The sequence below is a fragment of the Thamnophis sirtalis genome, unplaced genomic scaffold (assembly GCF_051295495.1).
Source record: "Thamnophis sirtalis isolate CommonGarterSnake01/CBP01778 unplaced genomic scaffold, rThaSir2_p1.2 scaffold_2, whole genome shotgun sequence".
Classification (NCBI taxonomy): Eukaryota; Metazoa; Chordata; class Lepidosauria; order Squamata; family Natricidae; genus Thamnophis; species Thamnophis sirtalis.
The window spans coordinates 142877477-142904586 of NW_028261382.1; the positions used below are offsets into that span (position 1 = coordinate 142877477).

Genomic DNA, 27110 nt, shown 5'->3' on the forward strand with positions numbered 1-27110 from the left:
CTTCCTGTCACATCTATATCTTCCTATATCTTCTGTTTATGTCCTCTTTTTGTTTTGCTACTTCTGCACAAGTTCATAGGTTGCTAGTTCTCTTTAGCTTCTTCACAGAAGAATATAATAAGTTTCATAAACCATTCACACTGCTCTTCTGACAAAGCTCAAGGGAAATAGTAAAATGCTGCTACATTTTTAGTAGCAATTTAAACAGCAATCCATACAGCTGCAGGACTACATCCCACAGGAAAGTGGTGATAATCTACTAGTACAGATGGCAGTAACTGGATTTAGATGATAAAATAGAATGAGGAGCAAATGAGCTGGAGAAAAACATTGTAAATCTCAAGAGCCAAATACATTTGTAGCCAAAAATAACAGCTGGGAAATTGGACTTCTTTGCACAAGAGAAAATCAAGTGTCAGTTGGCAAGTAATCTTCACTTTCTTTTGCAATAGTTTTGTTGTTGTACTCAGACATAATGAGAATGAAATATTATACTTTTAAAAAGACATCATAAAGCCAATGGGACTGGTTTCTGAGCAGAAGTGTAGCAGTCTTCTAAATTCTCTCTATAAAAATAGTTACTTTAAAAGTCTAGTAGCAACTGTCCTCACAATGAGTAAGCTTAAAACTGTGATTAAAGAACAGGGCACAATAAAGGAGAGTAATGGATTGCACATATTTTGTAAATCTTTTGGCTTTATATGCCATGCAAGCACAGGTCTAGACTACTTAGTATTATAATATACCGGATATTTAAACATCCCATCAAATTAAATTGAAAGGAAATATCTTTTTGTTGAATTTTGGGGTACAGAAGCTAAAGTATGATAAAGCTTAGAAGTGGTAATCATTATAGAACTGCGGGCACTAGATATTTTAATTTACCATCTTTAATTCAATATGCATCTGAACAAATAATGAAAATAAGCTGTATTCTTGCCAAAGAAATCTTCCAGACTAGCCTCACCAAGTCACTGCTATGGCAATATAAGGCCTGTTTGCAATAGTGATTTACTGCCATAGTTATGGCAGTTATGACCCGAGTTATGCTATAAATTACTCCTCTGGAAGGCTTCTGGAAAAGCCCTGAGCGATCACAGGATTTTTTCCCCTTCTTATATTTGTTTTCACACAATGGGGGAAAAAGTGGGTCAGGGGATGATTTCAAGGACATTGGCAGGGAATAACCTACACTTCCTGCATTATATTTAAGTTATCTTTGTAACGGATTAGAAAATGGGAATAAACAAGATATAACTAAATGAGCTGCATGACTTAACCAAAAGCTAAATCTCCTTCTAAAAAGCAATTCCTATAAAATCAGATTTATGGAAAGTGTATGAAACAGTAAATATTATTTTTCTTTCTATGTTATTGTACTAATAACAAGGTGTTTCTACTTTATAGATAAAGATAAAACACCATCAGATTCTGTAAATGTAGCTGAGCAATTTTTATACATTCTAACAAACAAGTCTGACACTGTTATCCATGGTGTAATAAACAGAGGTGAATCTCCTCTAGAACACTGGTGCTTAAATCCTTAGATAGTCAATTCATATGACCTGTTAGGTCAAGGAATGTCCATTTATTCCAGAACATAGTCCCTGATAATTTTTAGAATTACCCGCACATCCACTTCCTCATCTGAGGCATATGGTCTTCCAGTCCAACTCCCTGCTTAAGCAGGAAATCCTATACCATTTCAGACAAATGGGTGTCTAATCTCTTCTTAAAAACCTCCAGCGTAGGAGCACCCACCACTTCTGGAGACAAGTCGTTCCATGATTAATTGTTTTAACTGTCAGGAAATTTCTTCTTAGTTCTAGGTTGTTTCTCTCCTTGATTAGTTTCCATCCATTGCTTCTTGTCCTACCCTCAGGTGCCTTGGAGAATAGTTTGACTCCCTCTTCTTTGTGGCAACACCTTAGATATTGGAACACTGCTATCATGTCTCCCCTAGTCCTTCTTTTCATTAAATGGGTTTAATGGGTTTCATTAATACCCAGTTCCTGCAACTGTTCTTCATATGTTTTAGCCTCCAGCCCCCTAATCATCTTTATTGTACTTCTACATGTGAGATGGGTGATATTAAAACATTTAAGGCTGTCTTAAGGTTTAAACAAATCCAGTGAATTTTTAACAAAATATACTTGCAAAACGATAAGGGACTTGTAATTTGCCTTATATGTAACCTGCATAACTACCCTCCCCGCCCCAATCTTGCTTCATTTTTAATTTAATCTTACATCAATTATTACTCCAATATACTATACTTCATGAAAGCTTTTGCCTTTTAATAAAATTTGTTAATTTGGTGCTTCCGGGGAGGGGCTTGCCGCCGCCGGCAGCTTACTTGAGCTGCCTCCAGAGTTCTGGTTCGTTATCTATTTAATACCTTAGATATCTCTTTTTTCAGGCTAGAAAAAAGCAGAGAGCAGTCGACTCAGTCGGTGAGAATCTTCTTTGAAGTTTGCAGTTGTTTTTTTTTGGCTGTGAACGGAGGAAGAGATTCTGCCAAGTCTGAGTCATTTAACTCCGGTCAGATCTTCTCAGCTGTTTTTTACAGTACAAGGCAAGTGACCCCCCCTCCCCCTCAGGACAATCTTTTGAAACTAGGCTATTGAAAATTAACACAAGCAGAGACCAAACCTGAGAACTTTTTTTTGTTTTCTCTATCAAAAATACCAGCTTCAATGTTATAAAAAAACTCTTTTGTTTAATTGTTTTCAAAATGGCGATTTTATAGCTTCCGCATTTGTTATAATGATATATATCCAACTTCCTGGCACAGAATCAAAGGAATAACACTCCCTTGAAGCTTTCAAAGACTCTTTGTTGATATAGAGACATTCCAACGGGGTTTTCCTTTGTTTTTTACTTAAAGCAAAGGTATAATGGCATCAAAATCGACCTCTGCGAAATTACCTCCTAGATCCACGTCTCCCATTAAGACAGGCAGAGACTGGACTTTGTGTAATTGGTTTTAAGATGGCGATCTCGTAGCTTTTGCATTTGTATATTTTTAGCTTCCTGGCACAGCCGACAGAGAGAAAGATCAAAGGTATTGTCTGACAGCATTCTCTGACTAATTAATATTGTTTCCTTGAAGACCTGCCAAGAATTTCTTTTTCTTTTTTTAATCAATTTTTAAAAGCTGTTAAGCCTCCTTGTCAATATAGAGATATTTTAAACACAGATGAATGTGAACTGTTTCATTACAATGCTAATTTTTCGAGATGTGCTTTGTTACAATGCTCCTTTTTGAAATTTTTTGAAAAACTTTTATGAACAAATAAAGGGGGGACTCAACACTTTCTTCTCTTGCAAGTTACATAACGGGCCAGCAGAGTTCGAGTAATACTTGACTAATTGTTTGAAATAATGGCACCAAAATCAAAGTCGGGGAGACATTCTTTTAGCAATACACCTCATGCATTTGGCATGAAGTTGCAGCCTTTACCTTCTACGCCCCCTACTGGAGATTTGCTAACGAAAGAATTTCTTTTTGAGACATTTAGAGAATTCAGAGAGGAGATAAAGCAACTTATTACAGACTTTTCTGCCAAGTTTGACATTAGGATTGCTAATACAAAGGAGGACATGATAGGATTTGTAACTGTATTGACAGAGTATGTTGCTGGAATGGAAGAAAAGCTAGAGCTTCTGGAGGAAGCCAATACCAACTTGACATCCAAAATCGAAGTGACGCAACAAAAAGTTGAAAAAGTTGGAATGGAAGATAAGTTAGAGCTTCTGGAGGAAGCCAATATCAACTTGACATCCAAAATCGAAGTGATGCAACAAAAAGTTGAAAAAGCTGGAATGGAAGATAAGCTAGAGCTTCTGGAGAAAGCCAATACCAACTTGACATCCAAAATTGAAATGATGCAACAAAAAGTTGAAAATACAGAAAAACAAATCGTTATGATAAATTATAAAAAGATGGAGCTTGCATTAAGAATCAGGGAACTGCGTGAAAGGGAACAGGAGAACCTGAAACAGATTTTCTCAGAGGCCTTCAGTCGTCTGGTGGGAAGACTGGGAATCAACTTTGATTGGCAGATTGAAAAAATTTACCGCCATAATTCTTGGACGGCAAAACAGAGACAGCTTCCTCGAGATGTAATCATATATTTTGCTACAAGAGAGTCTAGAAATAGGATACTACAAAAGTTGTATAATACCAAGCTACAAATTGGCGGACAGGATCTGATTGTCTTCAAAGAAATACCACCCCAAATGTTAAGAGCCAGGAGAGATTACGCTTTTCTTGTGGAAGAACTCAAAAACCGTCAGATACAGTATAGATGGGATGTGCCATTTGGTATTATAATTACACTTGGTGAGCAAAAATATTGCCTCAATTCTGTATGGGAAGCCCGAGATTTCTATCATAAGACCTTGAAGGTGGGACATTCTGAATCATCTGGATCCGGAGAAAGACAACGAGAAGGACAAGATAAACAACAAATTACACAACTACAAGATAGAAAGCATCATCCTTCCCTCCCGGTAGGGCAAGGGATCAGAGAACAAGGTCCTAGTGGTACGACCACCAGACGAATGGGGAAATAAGGCAGACCGCAACAACTTTATTAGTTATTGGCCATTGATTAAAGAGTTATGTCCGAACTTTTTATAAAAGAGAAAGAAAATATTTTGCTATTTTAAACAGTCTTAATCTTGAACATGGTCAATACTTTGTGACTTCTGTCATGCAAAAGAAAAAGGACATAGTTGCATACTGAAGAAAAGATATTGACTAGATGGATAATTATGAACTTTTATATAAATTACTGATGATTTATTTTCTGGGGCGAAGAGGACGGAGATTGTGGTGGGGGGGTTTTTTGGATCATGGCCCAGTTTGGATGGAATTGGGAAGGGTAGTGCAGGTAAGAAGATCTCGGAGGTCGAATGGGAGTTATTTTGATATGAAAAGTATGTTAATGATTGTAAAAATTGCTATCTGAATATCATGTTCGGAATATGAATAAGGGCATATTTAGGGAATTTCTAGGAGACACAAGAAAAGCATATATGAGAGGAGTACTGATGAATATAAAAATATATATGTATATATATGTACGTATATATACACATATATAGGTGCGAGAAGGTGTGTGTGTATATATATATATAGGGATATAAATACAAGGCAAAAAAAAAAGAGTTGGAAGAGGAAATCAAAAGAAAAACTCAAAATGTATCTAAATTGTGTTATAGAGGGAGGAGGCACAGAGGAAACAAAATTAATGGGTTCGGAAATAGACAGAACAAAGCAAACTGTTTAAATTTGTGTAATGGTGAGAAGCTGAGTTTAATGTATACGTACAATGTAAACTGCTCATTATGGGACTAAGAAACTCCAGATAGTTTGTGTTTAACATTAGTAATAACTTAAACTGTTCAAAATTTGGGTAACAGTAAGAAGCTGAGCTCAATGTTGAGATATTTTAGACTGTGATTGCTAAAATGCTATACCGTGTATGGGCTCTGGGAAGTCGGGGGGAGGGAAGGGAGGTGGGGTTTTGGGGGGAGGGGGGGAGGGGGGAAATACAATATGTGTTAAATTTTAAGGTATATGATTCCACTTGTATACTGTGGCTTTTTAATGTTAGTGTTAAAATAGAACAAGCTGAATATATTGGAAGGTAATAGAAGTATACCGAAGGGAGGAGTTGAGTGAAAGAAGAAGGAGAGTGAGGGTGAGAGAGAGAGGAGGAGAGAGAGAGAGGAGGAAGAGAAGGAAGGGAGGGATTGGATTAAGAGAGGGAGTGATAGAGGGGGGGAAGTAGGTAGTAGAGGGGTATGTAAGAAGGAAGAATGAAAGTTGGAGGGGGTTGAAAGAGGGTGTATGGTGGGCCAAGGAGGTATATTGGGCTTGTATTGTAGAGGGCATTTTCTATATAAGTGAGGGCTGTGTTTATTATTCAATGTTATATGCCCCGGTTATGCACAGTAAACGTGATTGTATAGAATGGAATGGAAATAAAAAACTTAAAAGTTAAAAAAAATGTTAATTTGAAGACTTCTTCTGATTCAGAACTTCTACAGTTATTATCTGACTTATCCAACTGCACAAAACTTTGAAGTAGTTTGTCTGGTCATACTTCAATATACCGTATTCCCATGCACATTCATATATAGTACATGCACACCTCTTCCTTTACATCCATCCATGCATTGCTTATCTGTACCTTATACAGTATTTCTCCATCTTGCATAGTCTCTGAGAAACTATGTAAAAAACCAAAACAAACATTTCAAAATTATTTTGGAATCTATCAGACAAAGAAATGTGTGCATTTACAGTTTAGTTTTTCAGCTATGCTATTGCACTGTTCATGTCCTTTTACTCTTGTCAAAAATATACGATGCCTGTATTTACTTTAGAGGGACATGAACTGAAGTTCTACGTCCCAGTCTAAAGAAAAGGACTCACAAGTGTTATAATCGCCATTTAGAGGTGCAACGCTAGGGTGCCAGAGTGAATACTAGCTATTCCTTTATGCTGCTACTATCCTTTCCTGCTTGTATGGATATTGAGTTTTCCTGACCTTTTAATCGGAAGTCAGTTACACTGAACATAACATTCCACAAAGCTCCTAAACAATGTTCAGATAAAGGTTTTATTTTGCTCTTCAGATATTTTATTTGCAGAAAAATGATATTAAGACTAGGGTTTCGATTGTCTTAAACTCCAAATAGATCCTTTGGATTATTTCATTGGTAGTATATAAATAGTCCAAGATAAATAATATCTATATTCTATTTCAAAAGAACATTGATAATACATTTGCTATATAAAAAGCATTTATTATTGGGAAATCAATGTCTTATAGGTTTAGATTTTTTTAAAGGAGAAGAATACACCTTGAAGACTTATTTGTTTGAATCTAGATCCAGTGCCAAAATCAGGGACTGAAATAAGATGAACTATTGGCTCTTCAGACCCAAGAAGCAACTTTCTTAAGAACATTCTCTAAACTTATAAAGATGTTGATTATGATAACCAAGAATTTGGTTCCCATGCCCTCATGTCTAAAATGCCACATGTCATCTACTTTTTATGCCTTCTCCCCAAATTTCCTATTATATCTCTATTTATAATGCCTGGTGAAAAGCACAGAAACATTTATCTTGTAACTAATTATCAGTTTCTTTAAGAAATGTGATATTTCTCAAATCCTAGCATTTGGTCAGAATGTAGGGCAATTTTAGACAACATCAGCCAGATTAGAAACATCTGAATTCCAGTGGTATTTATTAAAGCCTCACCTTAAAAGTTATGCTTATTCTAAAGTGACATTGTATTGTTTTGTGTGGGTTTTTTATATTTTATACTATACTTAATGTAGTTTTCAATTATTGCACTGCCTAGGGAGGCAATTTGCGAAAGGCCATATTGTATAGAAACATAAGATAGAAAAAAAGAATTATTACAGACCTGTGGGCATAACTTTCTCTTTACATCAAACAGTTATACTTCACCCAATTAGCAACATCTGGGTGAATCCAGTAAATTTCTTATTATCCCTTCCTAATGTAGCAAAATCTTCCAAACATTCTTATTAAAAAAAACCTTCTTCAGGGCAAAAATCTAATGATTCCAGCCACTCATTGCTAGTCTCTCAGTCAGGCAACACTTCATCAAATACTCTTTTGATCTAAGGCTTTTGATCAAACATCTCTTCCTACAAGTTATCTTAAACATACCATGATGACTGTAAGGGATATTGTTAGTCTTGAAACACCACTGAAAAAGGAAGCTGCTCCAATTGCAGCAAATAATCCAGGATCAATCCATGCATGACTTTCATCAGTCTGAATTCCAAAAATGGGAACTAATGCCAAACCAACAATTCTCCCATACAAAGCTCCTATGTATCTGCAAAAGAAAAAGAGAGAGAGAATTCTGCACTGAAAATGCTTCAGATTGTGCCTATTTGATGATAAACTATTATTTTTATAATGATAAAATTTGGGTTATAGTCTCATGGATGGGAATACAAGATTCTCATGTTTAATTTAGCAATAATGCAATTGAAGGGGAGCTCTTGACTAACTTTGGCTGAAGTGATTAGAGCACCAGGAACTCTACGGGTTAAATTGGGACATTAAAAAATATTAAACAGTCTGTGGCTAACCATTTGTTTATTGTTGCCAAGAAAATTATATGAATAAATCCATATAGTAACTAGGAGTCATACTTAAATCAACAAATTAATATTTGTAAATATTTTATATTTTACTGCACAATAATTCTCCTAAAAGTGTTATTGGTATTCAAAGCCCAGACTGCTTTTTTTTTCCAAAATTATGAAAGTGGCATCGTGTTGTAAGTTCTGCCCCTTTATGATATATATGTGATGTCTCAAAGCACATATCAAACAGTTGGAGCTGTGGAGTTCAACAATGTTGACACTGCTTTTATCATATTGACTAATTTGGCCATCTCTGCAGATGCCACTGAAAATGTCCTGATTCTTCCATAACTACAATTAAGTTAGAAAGGAACTTCTCCCACAGGGTTGTTCAAGAAGCAGAAGCAGTGAATGACATTATGGAAAGGTGTGTGTAACAAAACATGTGTGTAGCTCAAAAACAGCCTCAAAAGAAATATTTGAAATATTGAAATGTTGAAAATAAGTTGGGGAAAATCTTTTCTGTAATAGGAGAAAACTTTGGGGAAGTTAAAGGACAGCACCATTTAACTCTTGAACAGAAATTAGGTGTCTCTTTAATCTTTGTGCCATATCCCCAGTTTGCTTTTTAGCTTATCAAAGATGACAGCATCCCAAAGCAGTAGAAAATGAATAGCATACTTACAGCATAGGTATAACCAAGCCACTTGCAACAGCAGAGCCTGCAGTCAAGCAGGACAACAAGAAATAGAGAAGAAGTGCCATAAAAAGAGAGGGATATCCAAATTCCTCATGAGTCCCACGTCTGAATAAGTACATGATTCCTTTCATGCCATTTTCTGCCAAGAGGGCAGCAGCTTTAAATTTGGATGGAGAGAGACAGAAGAGAGAAGAGTTCATAATCTAGATTTGTAAAACATACAGACACAAGATATACACCACATTCATTATGGTTTTCTCTCTTTTCTTTTTAGTTCATCATGGTCAGTAAAATGCATATGGATACAGATTGTACACTGTTGTTATTATTGTTACTACATATTATTCCATTGATCTATATTTTCTCTCCAAAGGATGTTAATAGTCCAACCTGCTGCTTAAGCAGGAAATCCTATACTATTTCAGACAAATGATTGTCCAATCTCAACTTAAAAACCTCCAGTGTGGGAATACCCAAAACCTCTGGAAGCAAGTCATTCAAGTCTTTGTGACTTGGCTACTTAGCTTAATGTCTTACATAAACAGTAAACTCTCATATCCTAAATGAGAGTTACAAGCAACTTTATTTGCTATTATTATTATTATTGACTCTAATAGGCAGAGGTGGTGTCTCATGATGAGATGATCTTATCAAGGGGTTTGGCCATTTTTTTCAGTCTTTCTCCTTTTACTTTTAATTCTTTTTTAAACTCTATGGAAGAATCTAATCCAAATTCTTATATTCAAAATTTAAAAGCTGAGAGTTATAGATACATCATGGCATCAACTACATATTTCATGCAGTTGGATGTTCCAATACATAAAAGGGCTTTCATGCTATCCCAATGAAACATGCTGCCTTCATTCCTGCTGTAGGTACATACTGTATAAGAAGATACCACATCCATTATGCCCCTGTGGGAAAGGTAGATTCTATTGAGCATGCCCCCTTTTACTCCCAGTTTTATAGGGAATCCCATAGAGTCCTAATTATTCCATTTCTGAATAATGTCACAGAATTTACCATCCAACAAATATGCATGGTTCCTGCCATCTGACACCAGTTGCAACATATTCAGATTATGTATGGCTGAATATGAGCCACATGGTAAATAAGAGCAGCTGAACATGTTTGATTATGGCCTGCTAGATATGAAACTACTTCCAGCATTATATGTAGGACTACCTGTTATTTATATTAGCCAAAACCACTTGTATTAAGTGGTAAAACTTTTTATTTTAGTTAAAATTTCCGCTTTTAATTTACCCCATCATTTATTTTAATCCCTTTATCTTTATTAACTGAAACATTTTATCTTCAAGTTTCTTTCAGTTGAAATTACATCTTTACCCTCTGTTTGTTAGTAACTACAGTAAAGATTTGATTTAGCCCCCTTTTACACCAAAGGAGGAAATTGACAGCACCAGAAACTATCAGTTTTACTAGCAATTTTGGTTGCAAAAACTGGGATTATAAAATAGGGTAAAGACTGCTGGGTTATCTATCCCTGTTCTGGGAGAAAATATTGAAAGAGTATAGTATGGTTGGAATGTTTTAAGTAGAGAAAGTTCACAAATTCCAAAAGTAGCATAATTTGAATCCAGATATTGCTGTAAACCAAGTTTAACAACATCATAGGGCTTCTTGTAAAACTGATAGGTTTGTATTACAATCAGGGACCAGTCTTCAAAACATTTGTAGATGAATCTTGTAGAAGAATATTTAAGCAAAGTTGTTCTTGAACAGAGAGGGGAAGGAAAGAGATTTTTTTTCCCTCTTACCTTCATTGAAAGTTTGGTTGAAAAATTCTGTTTCATTTGATCTACTTTGTAAAGTGGCTGATTTACAGTTATAGTCGCATATTTGCCAGCTAAGATGATGTATGATTGTAACCAAAATAAAAAGAAATCATAATCAGTTCATCATAAGAATATATAATGCAGGTGCCAAGGCAAGTATTATCCATGTTCTCCTTTCCCAACAGTATCTGAAGCTCTTAATGTGCAAAGTTCCTTCACATGCAAGATTTCATCTGAGCTAAATCACTTGAACAAAAAAAATGCAATAATGTCAAAAAACCACTTTCAATTTCAGTCAAACATTTGGCCGGTGGTTGGGGTAGAATACATTTTTCACCTACATGGTTATTTTTCAATGCATCGTGAAGTCACTCATCCACCTATTCAAAAAAGTTGTTTTCCAGTGAATTATTCTAAAATTGGTGATTATTTGTAATACATACAAATAGTATGTATACTATTTCTTAAATTTTTAATCACCTTTTGAGAAATGGGCGGTTTAGCTACATATATGATATAACCTTCCTATTTTTTATGTATGTGGCAATTAGCTTCCTTGCCTCCTAATCCAGAAGACAGGGCTCTTTGGGATGTCAACAATTCAAGCACCGGAGGTTCTGCAGTTATTTAAGGAAATTGCATATGAAAATGCCTTTTTTCTCTCTGTGATTCCTGCCAGGTCTTAAAAATGCCCAATTCCATACTTTTTGACATCACTCTGAAATGATGCTGGTACTGTCATAAATCATTACAGAATCTCTAATTATGAGAAGTACAGCATTGCATATCTGAAGTGAGTATATATTCCATTTCCTATGCCTCCACTATGAAATATGTTTATGGACTAGCCCTCCAAGTTTTCCACCCAGGTCATATGGCATGCCTTGAAGGTACACAATTGAATCAGTTCTCAAACTGAAGTAGCCAAGAGCCATTTTAATATACATATGTTCCATCCCTTTCACTACTTACCTTTGTGACTTACTAATTGGATCAGATGCTGGTATCCTCCTGGCAGGAGTGCAGTGAAAAAAATATGGCAAGTAGACCGTAGCAGTAATAGTTAAAACCTGCACATAGTATTTTAAAATACAGAAATGAATGTTTAATGATAGTTTAAAATCAGTCAGTTCAACACCACAGGAACATCTATAGTTATACTCACTCAATCTAGATCAAGCAATTTTACCTATCAGATTCAAAAAATATTTCAGAGAGGGGCATTTAAGCTCATGAAAGAGCAAAAATCAGAGCCAATGATCCAATAAAAATTATCTTCATAGGACTAGAACTGTCAAAACTATTTTTACCCATAGTTTACTGGTCTCCAGATTTAAAGTTTGCTCATAGTTTGCTAGTCTCCAGTTCTGCAAACTGTTACCCTCTAGAAATACTGTAATTTAATTATTGAATATCAATGCCTAATGAATTCTATAAATGGTGGGATACATGAGTGGCATAACGGAAGGCATTGGATTGGGAGATACAAGAATATTGCACTTCATTAAAGGAGAAAGATCGGTTTCTGAAAATGGACTGAAAATTTCAGTTCATCTAAAATAAAACTGCAACACAATTAACTGATTAATCGGGTCATATTACAACTTGATGTTTGATGATAATAATCTAATTCAAAACACCACTTTGTATTTGGCCTGAATTCAATAGGCCAAATTGGAAGTGTGTTAGAATTGTGCTTCAACTTATCTGATCACGGTCAGCAGAAGTAGCCTGCAGTACTGCATTCTGCAGTAGTATGCCATCATGGCTTATGGTGCAATGTAATGATGTTGAAAAGGTAGTTTCCCTGGAAAAGCCAACTCCAAGGAAATTCCTTCTTACAGTCTAACAGGTAGCGACTGAAAAAACTGCCAGTTTCAAATGTTTAAAAATTGAGCAATGTTGGACTTCAGGGCTTAGTTACCATGGTCTAGAAAATAGATTTCCTGATGTTTGCCAGAAACTATGATTAGTATCTTCTGAAGAAATCTTCTGTATAGCAGAACACAGCTGCTGGCAAAATGTCAATGTATCTGTTGTTTAGACCATAGTCACTAAACCTGGAAGCCCAACGCTACCCAACAGTGAAAGCCTACATCAGTCAATTGAAAAAGAGTTTAAATATCTATGTCTTACCATTCTGAATCTGGTATAAATATATCTTTGGAATGCTGAAGAAAATAACATTCAATACTTACAAAAATCAGAATACATTCAAGAAGTTTGATTGACTTTCTGAGGGATGATTTTTGAATTGTGCTGAAGAACCACAGACGTATTTTATTAATCCTTATGTTCAGAAAAACAAAAAATGCTCCTAAAAGACCCCCAAGTATTCCAAGGAAAATGGCCGGAAGAAAGGCCAACACACTCATATCCAGTAAGTTCTTAACCTAAACAGAAAGGAAACAAAATAAAATGTTCTGTAAATTTTGCCAACTATTTTATATATATAGCACCTCCAGGATAAAAGGTACATGACGCAACCATTCTACATATAAAATGGAATTAGGTGCATTAAAAAAGTTTATTCTTATAATAGTTTATAGGTCATCACCAAAGTCTTTTTTCCAGAACTTTTGTGGTCTCCAGTGCTCCTTCTTATCTTGAAGTTTAAAATATAAATGCTTATTATGGGATTGTATACTTGATAATATTAGAAATGACTTAAATAACCTATTGGATAAACTCATACTTGCTGTTTCAGGGCTTTGTATAGCTATGAGTGTCTTTCCGCATCCCCAAGCAGACTTAAGAAGTTTAGATAGATAGATTTATTATGGAGAAATAGAAAGCTATCAATAAAAAGATGTTTCCATTTAAAGAAATGGAACAGTCCTCAACCCCTGGGTTCACTACCGGGCCACTACTATGGCCTGTTCAGAATTGGGCCATGCAAGTGACTGGCTGAGGCATGCACAATCCAACCTGTGCAAGTGGTAGCCCAGTGGATACTTATGCACATGTGTGCCCGTCCATTGCTTGCACAAGTCGAGCTGCATATGTGTGCACCAGCATGCTCACAGAACGGCATGTGCACATGTGCTAGCCAATTACTGTGCAGCCCAGTTCCCCTCTCCCTGCCTCAGTCAGGATGCCAAGCCACAAAGGTTGGGGACTGCTGATTTAAGGCACCCCAGAACTTTCCTTTCTAGATTTGTGATTTAAATTCTGGGTTGCTTTATTCTATCTTTTGAGTAGCTGCTTATTTCCCAGTTTTAAATATTCCTATTATGTGTCACTTATTTACAAAATACCTTTCTCTGGCCTGAAAATCAGAGATATCCACCTCACTGGCTTCCATTCTATTAGGTTCTTTATCAGCTGGCTAAACTGATAATTCTTTTCCAAGCACAATTATTATAACATTTTATTTAGTGAGATTTCTGAAATGGCTGGAGGAAAAGTCACAAAGCTATCTTAGTTTAAAGAAAGGCAATAAATATTCCGATAGGTTTTCATTTTGTTTTGTTCTTTTGGTGAATGGAGAAAACATGCAAAGGAAGTAAATAGATTAACTGCTGCTTTTCTGTTAGAAATTACTACTTTTGTAATGTGCTTAGGGTACTTATTAAAAATAAAGCTTCAACTTAAAAACACTCTATAACTGCCCAACAGAAAATAGAGTCTCATCTACAGCCTATTCTCCAATGGTTGACTTGGCTACCCTGCCAAAATTCAATATGCACACATAAATTCTTCATTAGGTTGCTACATGGTATTTCTAATTCATTCATTCGCTCGTTCTTTCATTCATTCATGCATTCATTCCTCATTTGTGTATGACCACCATCTCATAAAACATGACTCTGGTTGGTGTACAATAAAATAAATTCCTATAAAACAGTGATATAAAAACAAGCAAAAATATTAAAGTTATAATTAAAGGCAAGGAGAAAGCAACAGGTATTAACAGTGGAGTCACTTTAACATCTCATCATTCCCTTAAAATCCCAGACTTGACAGCATAACCAAATTTTGAGGGACTTGTGGAAAATTAACATAGATGTAGCCAACTTCATTTCAAAGTGGATGATAAGATGGGCACTCTGGCAGAAAAAAACTTAACTCCTGTATCCTGCCAGACTAGCTCCTTGCAAGTGAGATCCACAACATATCTCTTTTGCCAGATACGATGGAATGAGCAGATCTAATTGGTAACAGTTACTATATCAAATAACTTAACCCCATGTCATGAAGGGTTTTAAAGGTAAAAACCAGCACCTTGAATTGTATCTGGAAGCATACTAGTAATCAATGCAGCTCATAGAGCAGAAATGTAAAGTGCTCTGGTCTAGGGACACAAATAACTGCCCACACTGCCACTTTCTGCACAGCTGAAGTTTCTGAATACACTTCAATGGTGACCCCATGTAGAGCACATTACAGTAGCTCACCCAGAAGATGAACAGAGTATGAGTAACCACAAGCAGAACCTCTTGATCCAGGAATGGGTGTGATAGGCAGATAACACAAAACTATTCAAAGGCCCTCATACCCATGATTTCCACCTGCTCTTTAAATAGGATTTGCAAGTCTAGAAGAACACCCCAAATTTGCGTCCATCCCATTCATCACTAATGATGTCATAGTTCCAGAAATGGCAGGCCCCAGAACCTCTTATTCTTGCCAAAATTCAGTTGAAGCCTGTTGTTCCCTGTCCAGAGACTCACAGCTTCCAGGCTCTGGGATAAAAAATCAAAAGCACACTTAGTTTGCCTAGACAGAGGTGTATAATTAGGTATCATCAGTGTACTAATGATACCTCAGCCCTTGGCAATGGATGAGCTCACCCAGTGGTTTCATGTAAATGTTGAATAGGAGCAGAAAAAGCACTGAAGCCCGCAGCACCTGACATACTAGGGACCTCTCCCTTTCCCAGTCAGCACTGATTCATAGCAACCCTGGAGATAGAAGGGGAACCCAGCACAATACATTGCCAATCACCCTCAATCCCCAAAGTTGATCCAGAAGGAACCATGATTAGTAGTAGTGAAGGCTGCTAAAAAATCCCACCAAACAAGGATGAATGTACAACTCCCACCTAAGATTAGCTAAAAGTGTGACTAATGCCAGTTCGGTTCCAGAATCAGGCTTGAATGTATATTGAAAGGTATTAAATAATCCAGAGTTCTCAATCAAAAGGGTCAACTAGTCAAGTTAGTTCCAGGACATGCATATTGGTGATGGTTCCCAAAATAAATTCAGCAAAGCATATCTCAGTAGCGTTCAGAACTCCCCTATAACCTAGGATGCAAATTTGCAATTACTTGATACCTGTTGACAATTTTATTTTTATGTTTTAACTATAGTCCTAAACAACCCCAGATAAAGGAGGATGTTATCGATAAAAGAGTTTGTTTTTAACTGCTCCTCAGAAATATGGGAGGTGACATTATTTGATTTGGTATCAACTTAATACATACCCAAAATAAAATCCTCTTCTCAGCTTTGAAAAATCCAAATTGACCCTTGTATACAAACCCATAGAGAGAAGAGGATAGTAAATCTGAAGTGAAAGCAGCCATCAAGCAACAGAAGAATGTTTGCCAGGCCAATTTGATATCCCAGAAAGAGGCCACCTCCTCTAGTGTAAATAAAAGTCCACCCACAGGAGCATGGAACACAGAAGTGAGTGCTGCTCCTGCACCAGCTGTAACAAAATTCCTTCTGTAACAAAGATGAGAAAGGATTTCTTTTTTAAAAAAATTACTCTATAGGATTATATTACATGATAAAACAATTGTGCATTTCATAAAACTGGACATCTCAGTCCAAATATTAACTCCAAACCATCTACTTTATGTAGGTACATATTACAGTTAGGTTGAGTCCCAATATTTAAGTAGGTAACAGCTAACACAAAAACAATTTTGTTTAGAATTGGTTTGTCAAATTGAATCAGATCAAGGTTTTTCGTGATAAAAGGTTCAGAACCCAGTGTGTTGGCTGTGATGCAAATCAGGTAGAATTAAGGTTCCATGGTCTTAAGTGAATGTAAAAAGATATTTCTGAAGTCTACATTATTGGTCATGGGCCAAATGTTTTCCATAAGTAACAGCTTAAGAAACACATCCCATATTCCTTTCACAAATTGCTGAAGACAAAATATATTTTGTTTATTTGGGCTGTCAAGTTGTCCTTGGGCCACAGATAACTTGTAATAGTTTTTTGTTTGGAGATACAACAAACAGTATGGTCAAAGGTTTGGATGTTATTTACATATTTTCATAATCACTGTTTTAAAGCAATAGAATTTGATCCTTCAACCCTTTCCAAAATCTGAGCTTGACATGAACAATAACACTAGCATTTTGTTTAAAATAAACCTTTCTGGGTACACCATGGATTTGCAAATGCCATCATTTTACAAATAAAAGATAGGGTTTGAATTCATATTCATACTCCAAGAACTAATAATTTATCACATCCAAATATCTTGAAAGTTTGTTACTTCATATAAATTTAGTATTTTATGCAAGTTATATTCATGTAAAATCCTGTATGAATAGAAAATTTTCACATCTGACCTGTAGTGTGAGAAGCCAGCCACTATGTCAGTTCATGACAGAAGACAATCAAAAATCAATTCCAGAAAATTAAATTCTCATAGTCTTTTATGCATTTGGCTTGGCAATGTTATCATATTTTGTGCTATCTATGTTCCAGAAATACTGTGCCCAAAAGTATAGCATTAACTGATCTATCTCATCTTTCTAATTTTCTTTCCCCAATTAAAAAAAAATCATTCTAAATTGATGTGTTGCTTTCAGATATATTATATAATATTTTTCCATCTTGTCTCATAGACTATTCTGGTTGTAAATTTAGGCTACGGCTTTGGAGAATTTCAGACTGAAGATCTGTAGTGCAACCCAGTCTTCCAATGTATGCTTATTTGTAATAGATATAAGCATATGGTAACAAAAACTTAAGATGGTGATCACAACCACACAACTGAAGCCCTGACCCTTTTTTTGTGTTCAACACTCATAGGTGTATGGCTATGATTGGACAGTTGTGACCATTATCTTGACTTCTTTGTCAGTCCCCTCCCTCTACAGATACCACTGGAAAAGTGATGTTGCTCATGTATTGTATAAATGGCTCACTGATATTTTCTGCAGTGGGAATGTAAAGATATTGAAGAAAGATGGGTCCCAAATGTTCACAGCACATCCTTTGAGATTCATAATCATTACAACCACTGCAACCAACCTCCAAAGACAGGTGACAATAAGTCCAACTTTCACTTCTGGAATTTTTTATGTTAATAAATAAAGAGAAGTAGAGATGGAATTAGAAATAGAAGATAGTGTTCGGATGCCACCATTGAATTTTTGTGATAAAGGTGGGATAGTTGTACTGTGCATCTTATTTGAAAGTCATGGAACCTTATTTATCCCCAAATGAAGTGTTTGTGCATTCTGTTACAAATATGTCATACAAACATTCCTAGGCTTGGAAGGAACTTTAGTGATCTTCTAATCCAAGTCCTTCCCCAGTTCAAGAAATTTCCAGACAAAATGAATATCCAATTGTTTGTTTGTTTGTTTTTAAGAGTGATAGAGCACCTACTTCAGAAGACAGGCTGTTCCACTACTTAATAGCTCTCATGATCAGATATACCCTCTGTCTTCTCTTTGTGCTTATATGTTTTCATGAGTACAGAACCTTATATTTATAATTGAAGAACATTTTGTTGACTGAGGCCCAATGTTCAAATGTATCAAGGTCCTTTTGAACATTAAGCCACTTTTTTGGGATGTTAGCAATACCCCCAGCTTTATGTCATCTGCAAATTGAGTTCTATTGCCCTCATCTATATTATTTTTTAAGACTGTAAAGAATATTGGACCTAGGAGAGAATTCTGAGGCATCTCATTACATATCATCCTCTGCATGGGCATAAGAACCCCAGACTGGCTACAGTTCTTCAGCCAACTGCAAATCAATTTGGTAATGGGATCCTGCATCCTTCATTATTGCAATTTGTCAAAAAGGAGGCTATGACCAACTTTATCAAATGCATTATTAAAGTCTAAGTACACGTGCAAATGCTAAATCCACAGCATTTCCTTAATCCACTACTCATCTGATATTTTATTCTTATACATTCCATTATCTACCCTGAGGCAGTCCTTATTTTATTTCAGGAACAATTTAGAAGCACCGAGTTAATAAATTCCCATACCTGTCAGCTGTATTCCAAAATCTGATGAGGGAAGGAAAATAAATTCTAAGAATCTTGGGTCTGAAATGGCTCAATCCATATCCTATGTTTGCCCTAGAAAATTTTTTTGCAAACATGAGTCTCCTTATAAATTTTCATGAAATTAAAAAACAATACACCCCAGAACAAGTTATAGAGTTATTTATAATGTTCAAATTAATGATTATATATTCACTCACAATTTAGAAGTGGAATTTATGGTAAAAACTGCAGCATAACATACTTTTCTCCATTCATCTGATTCTTTCCATTCTATTTCTTCCTCGTCCAAGTTTTTATTTTACTCTCCACTTATTTCTCAATTTGTATCCATTAAATATGATAAATGTTTATGGGGTTGCACCACATTCTGAGTTTGTTAGAAAATTTATAGAACCTTACTTAATTAGTAAAACCTAGTTGTTTTTCATTACTATGACTTGCACTTCATTAGAATGAGCATTTTGCCTTATTCGACATGTTGTATGAGAAAATTAGGTCCCTGATATTTTACCTTTTGTGTAGATTCATGCAGTAGAATCTGTTTAATTAATGCAACAATGCTTTATTTTTCTACCAGTATGTAATTTTAAAAGCATAAATTATTTACCCCAAATGAATCATAGGCCCTTCTGGTCCACAGAAAAGTCCAGATGCTACAGCTAGAACACAAGAGCCAAATGTTCCTGCAAAAGTCCTAATATTAAAAATTTGCTGAATAGAAGCTCCATTCAGAAAGCCAATGACTTCAGGCAATCCACTTGGGGCACCTGTTGGACAAAAGAACTACAAAAAAAGGAAGAATATTACTGTAGTTATCATATTCATAGTTAAATCTAAGTTTTTGTTGCTCTAATCAGAAGTTAACTTGTTTATTTATTTTATTTATTTATTTCATCAAGCATGAATTAGATAACAGATATAAGTATAGACATGATTATGAATACATGAAATGAATACAAATACAAGGGAATATTAGGACAGGGATGGTAGGCACGCCCTTTAAAGACCTCTTAGGAATGAGGTGGGGTCGACAGTAGACAGTCTAATGTTAAAATTTTGAAGATTTGGGGGAAGAAACCACAGTGACAGGTTGTGCATTCCAGGCATTTAAATTATGTTTGGTCTCAAGGAATCCTAGAAGTTATAATATTTTAACAATGCTCTGTCAGAAATAAACTAACTAGTGGATTGCATGGGTTTGGGAATCAGAGAACAGTTCTACCAAACCTCCTTCCTCCCCCTCCCATCTCTGTGGGGTGTGGGTATGGGTGTGTAAAGTAGAATTTTGGTAAAATCATAGGTTACTTTAGAAACTGGCTGAGTGGTAGAAACAAGTAACTTCCCAAATTAAATATTCATATAAAATGATATTGTTATGATCTCGTGATCATAGATTTTTGCAGCCCAAATATGAGAGCCCCAGTGATAAATTAGTTTAAGAATAGGACATTGTCCATCATAATGTTAATGTTTAAAATGTTGCTTTCTAAAGTATGGTAGCATAGATAATGAATTCTTAGTCATTTGTACTGAAGTCTCATTTTTTTCACTATAAGGAAACATTTCCCATCTTTCAGAAATTGTTCCAGATTGTTAAGCAAGGTATTTAACACTTACCACAACTAATCCTGATGATAAGATGATCATCACAAGTCCAATTCCCAACATGTAAATCCAGGTCATGTGAAAGTTGCCATTCTGTCGATTTTACAAATACATGGAAAGTGAAAGAGGAATATTATAACTCTTATCACAATCATTTGCTCTACATTCTGTTAAAGCATTGTATTTGATTTGATTTGATTTATTGCATTTCTATGCCGCCCTATTCCCAGAGGGACTCAGCGCGGCTCACAAACCAAAGTAAGGGGGGGGGGAATACACACAGGAGGAAAAACAACGGACAAACAACTACATTTATTTGATCTACATACTGCCTATGACTGTTCTGCCCCGGGTAATGAGCTTCTGCTCGGGCAGCCAGTTAACTCCATGCTTAGGAATATCTTTCAGATCACGTTTATTATCAGGCATCCTTAATAGCAAAACTTACAGTTCAGTGTTAAGATTCTTCTGGCGTTCCATGATCTGTCCCATCACGTAGTGTAAAAAGACATTAATTCCTCTAACCCAGTGTTTTTCAACCACTGTGCCACGGCACACTAGTGTGCCGTGACATAGTGTAAGGTGTACCGTGGGGAAAACACCCGCCGGGTGTTTTTGCCTCGGGACATCTCTGTGTCCCGAAAGTTGCTTTCGGGACACAGGGATGCCTCTATTAAGTCCCTGCGGCCCTGCGTTTACTTTAAAAACGCGGGGACCGCCGGGAGGTAGCGCACGCAGGGACGTCACTGACGTCCCATGCGTGCGCCCATAGCAACAATCGCGGAGGATTCAAGAGAATTACTTTATATATAGTCAATATAGGCACAGAGTTAATTTTTTTTAACATTTTCTAATGGTGGTGTGCCTCGTGATTTTTTTCATGAAAAAAGTGTGCCTTTGCACAAAAAAGGTTGAAAAACACTGCTCTAACCCATGCTGCTGGTGCAAAGCTGCTTCTGGTAGCGCCAAAGGTGATTCAGTGAGTGGTCAGTAATAAATCAATTTCCCGGGCAGAGTACCCCACTGCCCAATCAGTGAGCACAGATGTGGTCACATGTTATGGGACTACATTTCCCATAAGGTAGTTACATTTCCCATGATCGAAAAATTGAAATAAAAATTAAATTACAGCAAGCTGATTCACATAAAGGTAAGGGTTAGGTTAAGGGTTAGGGTTAGGTTAAGGGTTAGGGTTAGGTTTAGAGCGTTAGCGTTACGTTTAGCGTTAGGTTAAGGGTTAGCGTTAGGTTTTTCGTTAGGTTAAGGGTTAGGTTTAGGGTTAGGTTTAGGGTTAGGTTTAGGGTTAGGTTAAGGGTTAGGTTTAGGGTTAGGTTTGGGGGGGTTAGGGTAAGGTTTTCGCTTTATTTTTACATTTTTCGATCTTTTTCATTGCGCTGTGATGACGTCACATACGCGCTTTCGTCGACCGCGATTTTGTCGTCCGCGGTTTTGTGGTGGAACCATTCTGGATATATTGAGGACCATGACTCCATCCTCCTTAAAGGCCATAGTCTGTCATGACCAGTTGACTTTTTGATTGGAAATTAAGGAAGTTGTAGTTCAGATTGGGCAAGGCTGTGATAAACTATTGAGAAAAGACTATTCTGCAAAGCCTGATACTTTATTAAAGACCCAAAGGGGCTTGTCTCTGAAAGCTGCACTGAATTACAGGATTCACTAGGCAAGCTTAATAGAGCAACATGGTTAAAAGGTAATTTCTATGACAATTTGAAGTGTGGCAATTAAAAACTGGCAGGGTAACGGAAGAAAATATTGGACGTATTTGCCTTCAGTCTCAGAGCACCAGTAGGACAAAAACAGCTGAAGTAAGTCCTATCATGTTTTTGATTATGGCCAAATTCAATGCTACAAAGACAAATGCTTTTTGTTTCTTCTGGCTGCTGCTCTTATAGATATTGGTTAACGCTTTCCTTTGCTTTCAATTTCATAATGATGTTTTTAACCTCTGCCAAGGTTTAACTGTGTCCTTTTAACTGTGTCCTTGTTGTCAACACATTCAATAATATGCAGATTTTTTTATAGGCTGCTCGACTTCAGGCGTTCAGCACTTCCCTTTGATCTGACTCTCAATATTAATAAAAGAAAACCTGGAACTGAAGAGTGCTACTTTACATGGGCAGCCACAGGTCTCTAAGGCTAGCTGACATTTTTCAATTATGTAAATCCCACCACCCCCAATAGACAAAGAAGCATAATTTGCTTTATTAGATTCAATGAGCAAGCTTGAAGAAAAATGCTAAGAATTGCTAAATAGGACCTGATATGTTGCATAAGATTGCTTTAATCACTGTGTGGAAGAAAGAACTCCAACTGGATAATTGGACCTAAGTTCTTCTATTCATCTTAGCAGGTTTCTAAGGCATATTAGGTGCCATTGCCCCACCCTGTGTGTCAGGGGGAAGGTGTAAAAAAAACTGTGAATGCATGATCAAAGCTCCAACTCTCTTTTCATCACATAATCTATTTTAACTTTCTTAATATCGCCTTACAGAACCTCTGCCCCCATATTATCTTTCTTCCCTTGTGTGTACATGTGTGTTACTTTATTACCTTTTGCTTGCCATTTAGTGTTATCCAGATTTATATAGCCCAGATATAGTTGCATGCAAACCTTAGAAAATAACTCATATGGCTGCTTCTAAAACTGTCCCTGGTTGACTCAAATAAGCATATGTTCATATGCAGACAACAAAAGTCAGAAACAAACAAGTCACCTTATGGATTACAACATGTAAATGGGATGGGTTCCTGCCAGTTCTAACCTCTTCTATAGAAGAGGTTCCACAAATCTACAGTGCCATTTAGAACTGGTTCCAGCTCCCTCCCACCACCCGTCCGCACATCATCAAGATGAAGAGCGAGAGGAGGAATTCTGGGAGTTGAAGTCCACAAGTCTTAAAACTGTCAAGTTTGAACACCCCTGGGTTTTTTTCTAAAGGGTTAGGGGTGCAAGGGTCTTGTAACTTGACAGCTTTAAGACTTGCACATTTCAATGCCAGAGTTCCTGAGCCAACATGACTGGAGGAGGAATTCTGGGAGTTGAAGTCCACAAGTCTTAAAGCTGTCAAGATTGAACACCCCTGGGTTTTTTTCTAAAGGGTTAGGGGTGCAAGGGTCTTGTAACTTGACAGCTTTAAGACTTGCACATTTCAATGCCAGAGTTCCTGAGCCAACATGACTGGAGGAGGAATTCTGGGAGTTGAAGTCCACAAGTCTTAAAGCTGTCAAGATTGAACACCCCTGGGGTTTTTTTCTAAAGGGTTAGGGATGCAAGAGTCTTGTAACTTGACAACTTTAAGACTTGCGTGCTTCAAAGGCCAGAGTTTCTGAGCAAACATTTTGTTTGCTAAGCAAGTGTTAAGTGAGTTTCACCACATTTTACAAGTTGGTCATGCCCATCCAGTCACATGGCCGGCAAGCCACTCCCACCCAGTCACATGGCCAGCAAGCCACTCCCACAAAGCAGACCATACCTATAGAAGAGGTTCTAAAAAAAAATTGAAGCCCACCACTGGTACAAACACTATCAAAACTAGTTGTGACTCAATGGATTGATTACATAAAAAGTAAATATGGGACTAAGAAACTCCAGATAGTTTATGCTTAGTATCAGTAATAATTTAAATTGTTTAAAATTAGGGTAACAGTAAGAAGCTGAGTTCAATGTAGAGATATTTTAGACTGTGATTGTTCAAAAGTTATACCATGTATGGTCTTTGGGAAGTCGGGGGGAGGGAAGGGAGGTGGGGATTTAGGGGGAGGGGGGAGGGGGGAAATACAATATGTGTTAAATTCCATGATTGTATTTGTATACTGTGGCTTATCAATGTTAGTGCGAAAATAGAACAAACCGAATATACTGGAAGGTAATAGATACCGAAGGAAAGAGTCGAGTGAAAGAAGAAGGAGGGTGGAGAGGGTGAGAGAGAGGAGGAGGAGAAGGGAGGGAGGGAATGGAGAGGGAGTGATAGGGTTAAGGTTAGAAAGAAGGGGAGGGGAAGTAGGCGTAGAGGGGTGTGTGAGAAGGAAGAATGAAAGTTGGAGGGGGTTGAAAGAGGGTGTATTGCGGGTCAAGGTGGTATACTGGGTTTGTATTGTAGAGGGCATTTTCTATATGCCCTGATTAAACACAGTGAATATGTGATTGTATAGAATGAAAACATAATAAAAATATAAATATATATATATATATATAAAAAAAAAAACTAGTTGTGACTCATTTGGAAACCACAGGCTATTACCAAACTTTCCACTGGAGACAAATTCCTTGTGTGTCTAATCGCACTTGGCCAACAAAATATTCTATTTTAAACTGAGATTTATCATTAGTTGTCCTCATTTGGGGGCTGAAAAAACTCACCTAGTATTAAGTAAACAGGAAAATTACCTCACTGCATTTTTATACAAGCAAACTGGGACAAAGTCCTTTTTATAAAAATGGGCAATTGTGTGAAAAGAAAGTATGACATATGCAGTGATTGGACCTATAAATATTATCTTACCAAGCCATACTTTGCTTAAGCATGCTGATAGGTAAGTCCTATTTGGCTAGATTTGCAAAACACTCCAAAACACGCCAAATTTTATTTATGGGCTGTAGTAGCTGTGGCAACATAATACACTAAACAAAATAAAACAAATCTTATCTTGATGTGACCCAGCCAAATTAAAGGCAACTATATTCAATACTTGAGCAGGGAGAAAGATAACAAATGTAGCATAATCCTACTATCAGACACAAACATTTCAGTTGAGTTTAACTTTGTAATAAAAGCTATATTGTATAATTTTCTTTTACCTGAAGATAGTCTGCCACTAAGCCCCATTTTAATCTGATGAGGTAATCAATTATTTGATGAGTCAGGAAACCTAGAATTCCGATTGCTGTTCCAATGATCCCCATCACCAACCATCGATCCCAATCTGTTCTTTAAAAAAGAGGGGGGGAGAAGAAGCAATTTCCATATCAGTGGCAAAAAATATCATGGGATTAATTAGTGGCTTCGAGGCAAGAAGTCCATAAAAGTTAATTAGTTAATGTTTAGGATAATGAAATCTAGGTTTTAAAACTGATTCAGTGACTTCTCCTGAGAAGTCAGAGACAAGTAGGAAAACATCCACTAAGAAAAAAATGACTTTGTTTGATTCTACTCCTCTGTTTTGTTCCCTTTTTGCATCATAACAATCCTAGATTCTAAATAGCATGTGTGCCATACTGCAAAGTCACTCCATTAACCTTGAGACAACTTAGTTAAGAAAAAAATTCAACAAAAGCAAACTAGTTTAAATTTCATTATGTATTCTAATGAGAACTTTTGCCTTTTGCTTTTGAGATATATTATTTATGGGTAACATTTAGCTTGTTTTATTGTACATTGTGGCCACATTTGAACTAAATATGTTGTTGTTGTTAGTCACAAAGTCATGTCCGATCCATCACAACCCCATGGACAACGTTCCTCCAGGCCTTCCTGTCCTCTACCATCCCGCATAGTCCATTAAAGCTCACACCAACTGCTTCAGTGACTCCATCCAGCCTCCTCATTCTCTGTCATCCCATTCTTCTTTTGCCCTCAATCTTTCCCAGCATTAGGCTCCAGTGAATCCTTCCTTCTCATTATGTGGCCAAATTATTTGAGTTTAATCTTCAGGATCTGGCCTTCTAAAGAGCAGTCAGGGTTGCTCTCCTCTAGGACTGATCGGTTTGATCGTCTTGCAGTCCAAGGGATTCGCAGGAGTCTTCTCCAGCACCATTGTTCAAAGGCCTCAATTCTTTGATGCTCAGCCTTCCTTCTGGTCCAACTTTCACAGCCATACATTGCAACTGGGAAAAATAGTTGGGAACTAAATATGCACAGGTGTAATAGCTCATTCTTCATTGCTGAAATGTGAAAATAGTTTGTCAAATCCAAACTCATTTTCACCATCATTCCAGTTCAGAAACATTTAAAGAATCTTAGCAAACTTAGTCCCAGTTTTCCTTAAGCAACAAGAATTCTCAATTTGCAATTTAATGAGTTTATATGCCGCCCAATCCCGAAGGACTCCGGGCGGCTTACAAATACGAGAAGTCCATTAGTGCCCCCAGGCAAGAAACATTTTTTTTTTACAATGTTGTTCAGGTGTTTTAGATTGCATTTCTTCAATAAAACTACAAAGAATTATTATAGTTAAGTATCAAAACACAATTCTTTCCACTGTTTTACCACACTCTTATTTTTAAGTTGCATATACTGATATTGTTATTCTGTGCATTCTTTGATTACTTTTAGCAGGAAATTAGAAATAAGTATTTTTCTAAAATGTTCCTCATCCTTGCTTATTCCCTTGTCTTGATTGTTAGGCATCTTGCTTGGTTCTTCTAATAAAAGAGTATGGATTTCTCAATAATGGATGTGCTTTTCTTCCCCTAATATGATTTGTCTTCCTAATCTTTTAGTTTATTCAGGCATTCATCTCCTGTCTGATTTACATGCACTTTTCACTGTCATCAATAGATGGCACTGGAGGACTTTATAATCTTTGTGCAGAGAAAAACATGCAAATGAAGTTATTTTCAAACTAGGAAATATTTAGTGTCTCAAATGAGATAAGATTCCTCGGGTGCCGTGCTCTATTTG

The 27110-nt window shown here is 36.6% G+C and overlaps 1 protein-coding gene across 1 annotated transcript in view; it reads right to left on the minus strand.

The window, feature by feature from the left end:
• The window catches only part of LOC106539084 (chloride channel protein C-like), an 84237-nt gene that overhangs the window by 53206 nt on the left and 3921 nt on the right, over positions 1-27110 (minus strand). The window contains exons 2-11 of the mRNA XM_087703865.1: positions 25289-25418; positions 20482-20562; positions 19472-19647; positions 18844-18936; positions 16076-16319; positions 12848-13042; positions 11620-11719; positions 10632-10733; positions 8836-9007; positions 7723-7894 (exon numbers count right to left, since the gene is read on the minus strand). Coding sequence (XP_087559991.1) covers positions 7723-7894; positions 8836-9007; positions 10632-10733; positions 11620-11719; positions 12848-13042; positions 16076-16319; positions 18844-18936; positions 19472-19647; positions 20482-20562; positions 25289-25418 — 1465 coding nt within the window. The remainder of the gene's footprint in view (positions 1-7722; positions 7895-8835; positions 9008-10631; positions 10734-11619; positions 11720-12847; positions 13043-16075; positions 16320-18843; positions 18937-19471; positions 19648-20481; positions 20563-25288; positions 25419-27110) is intronic.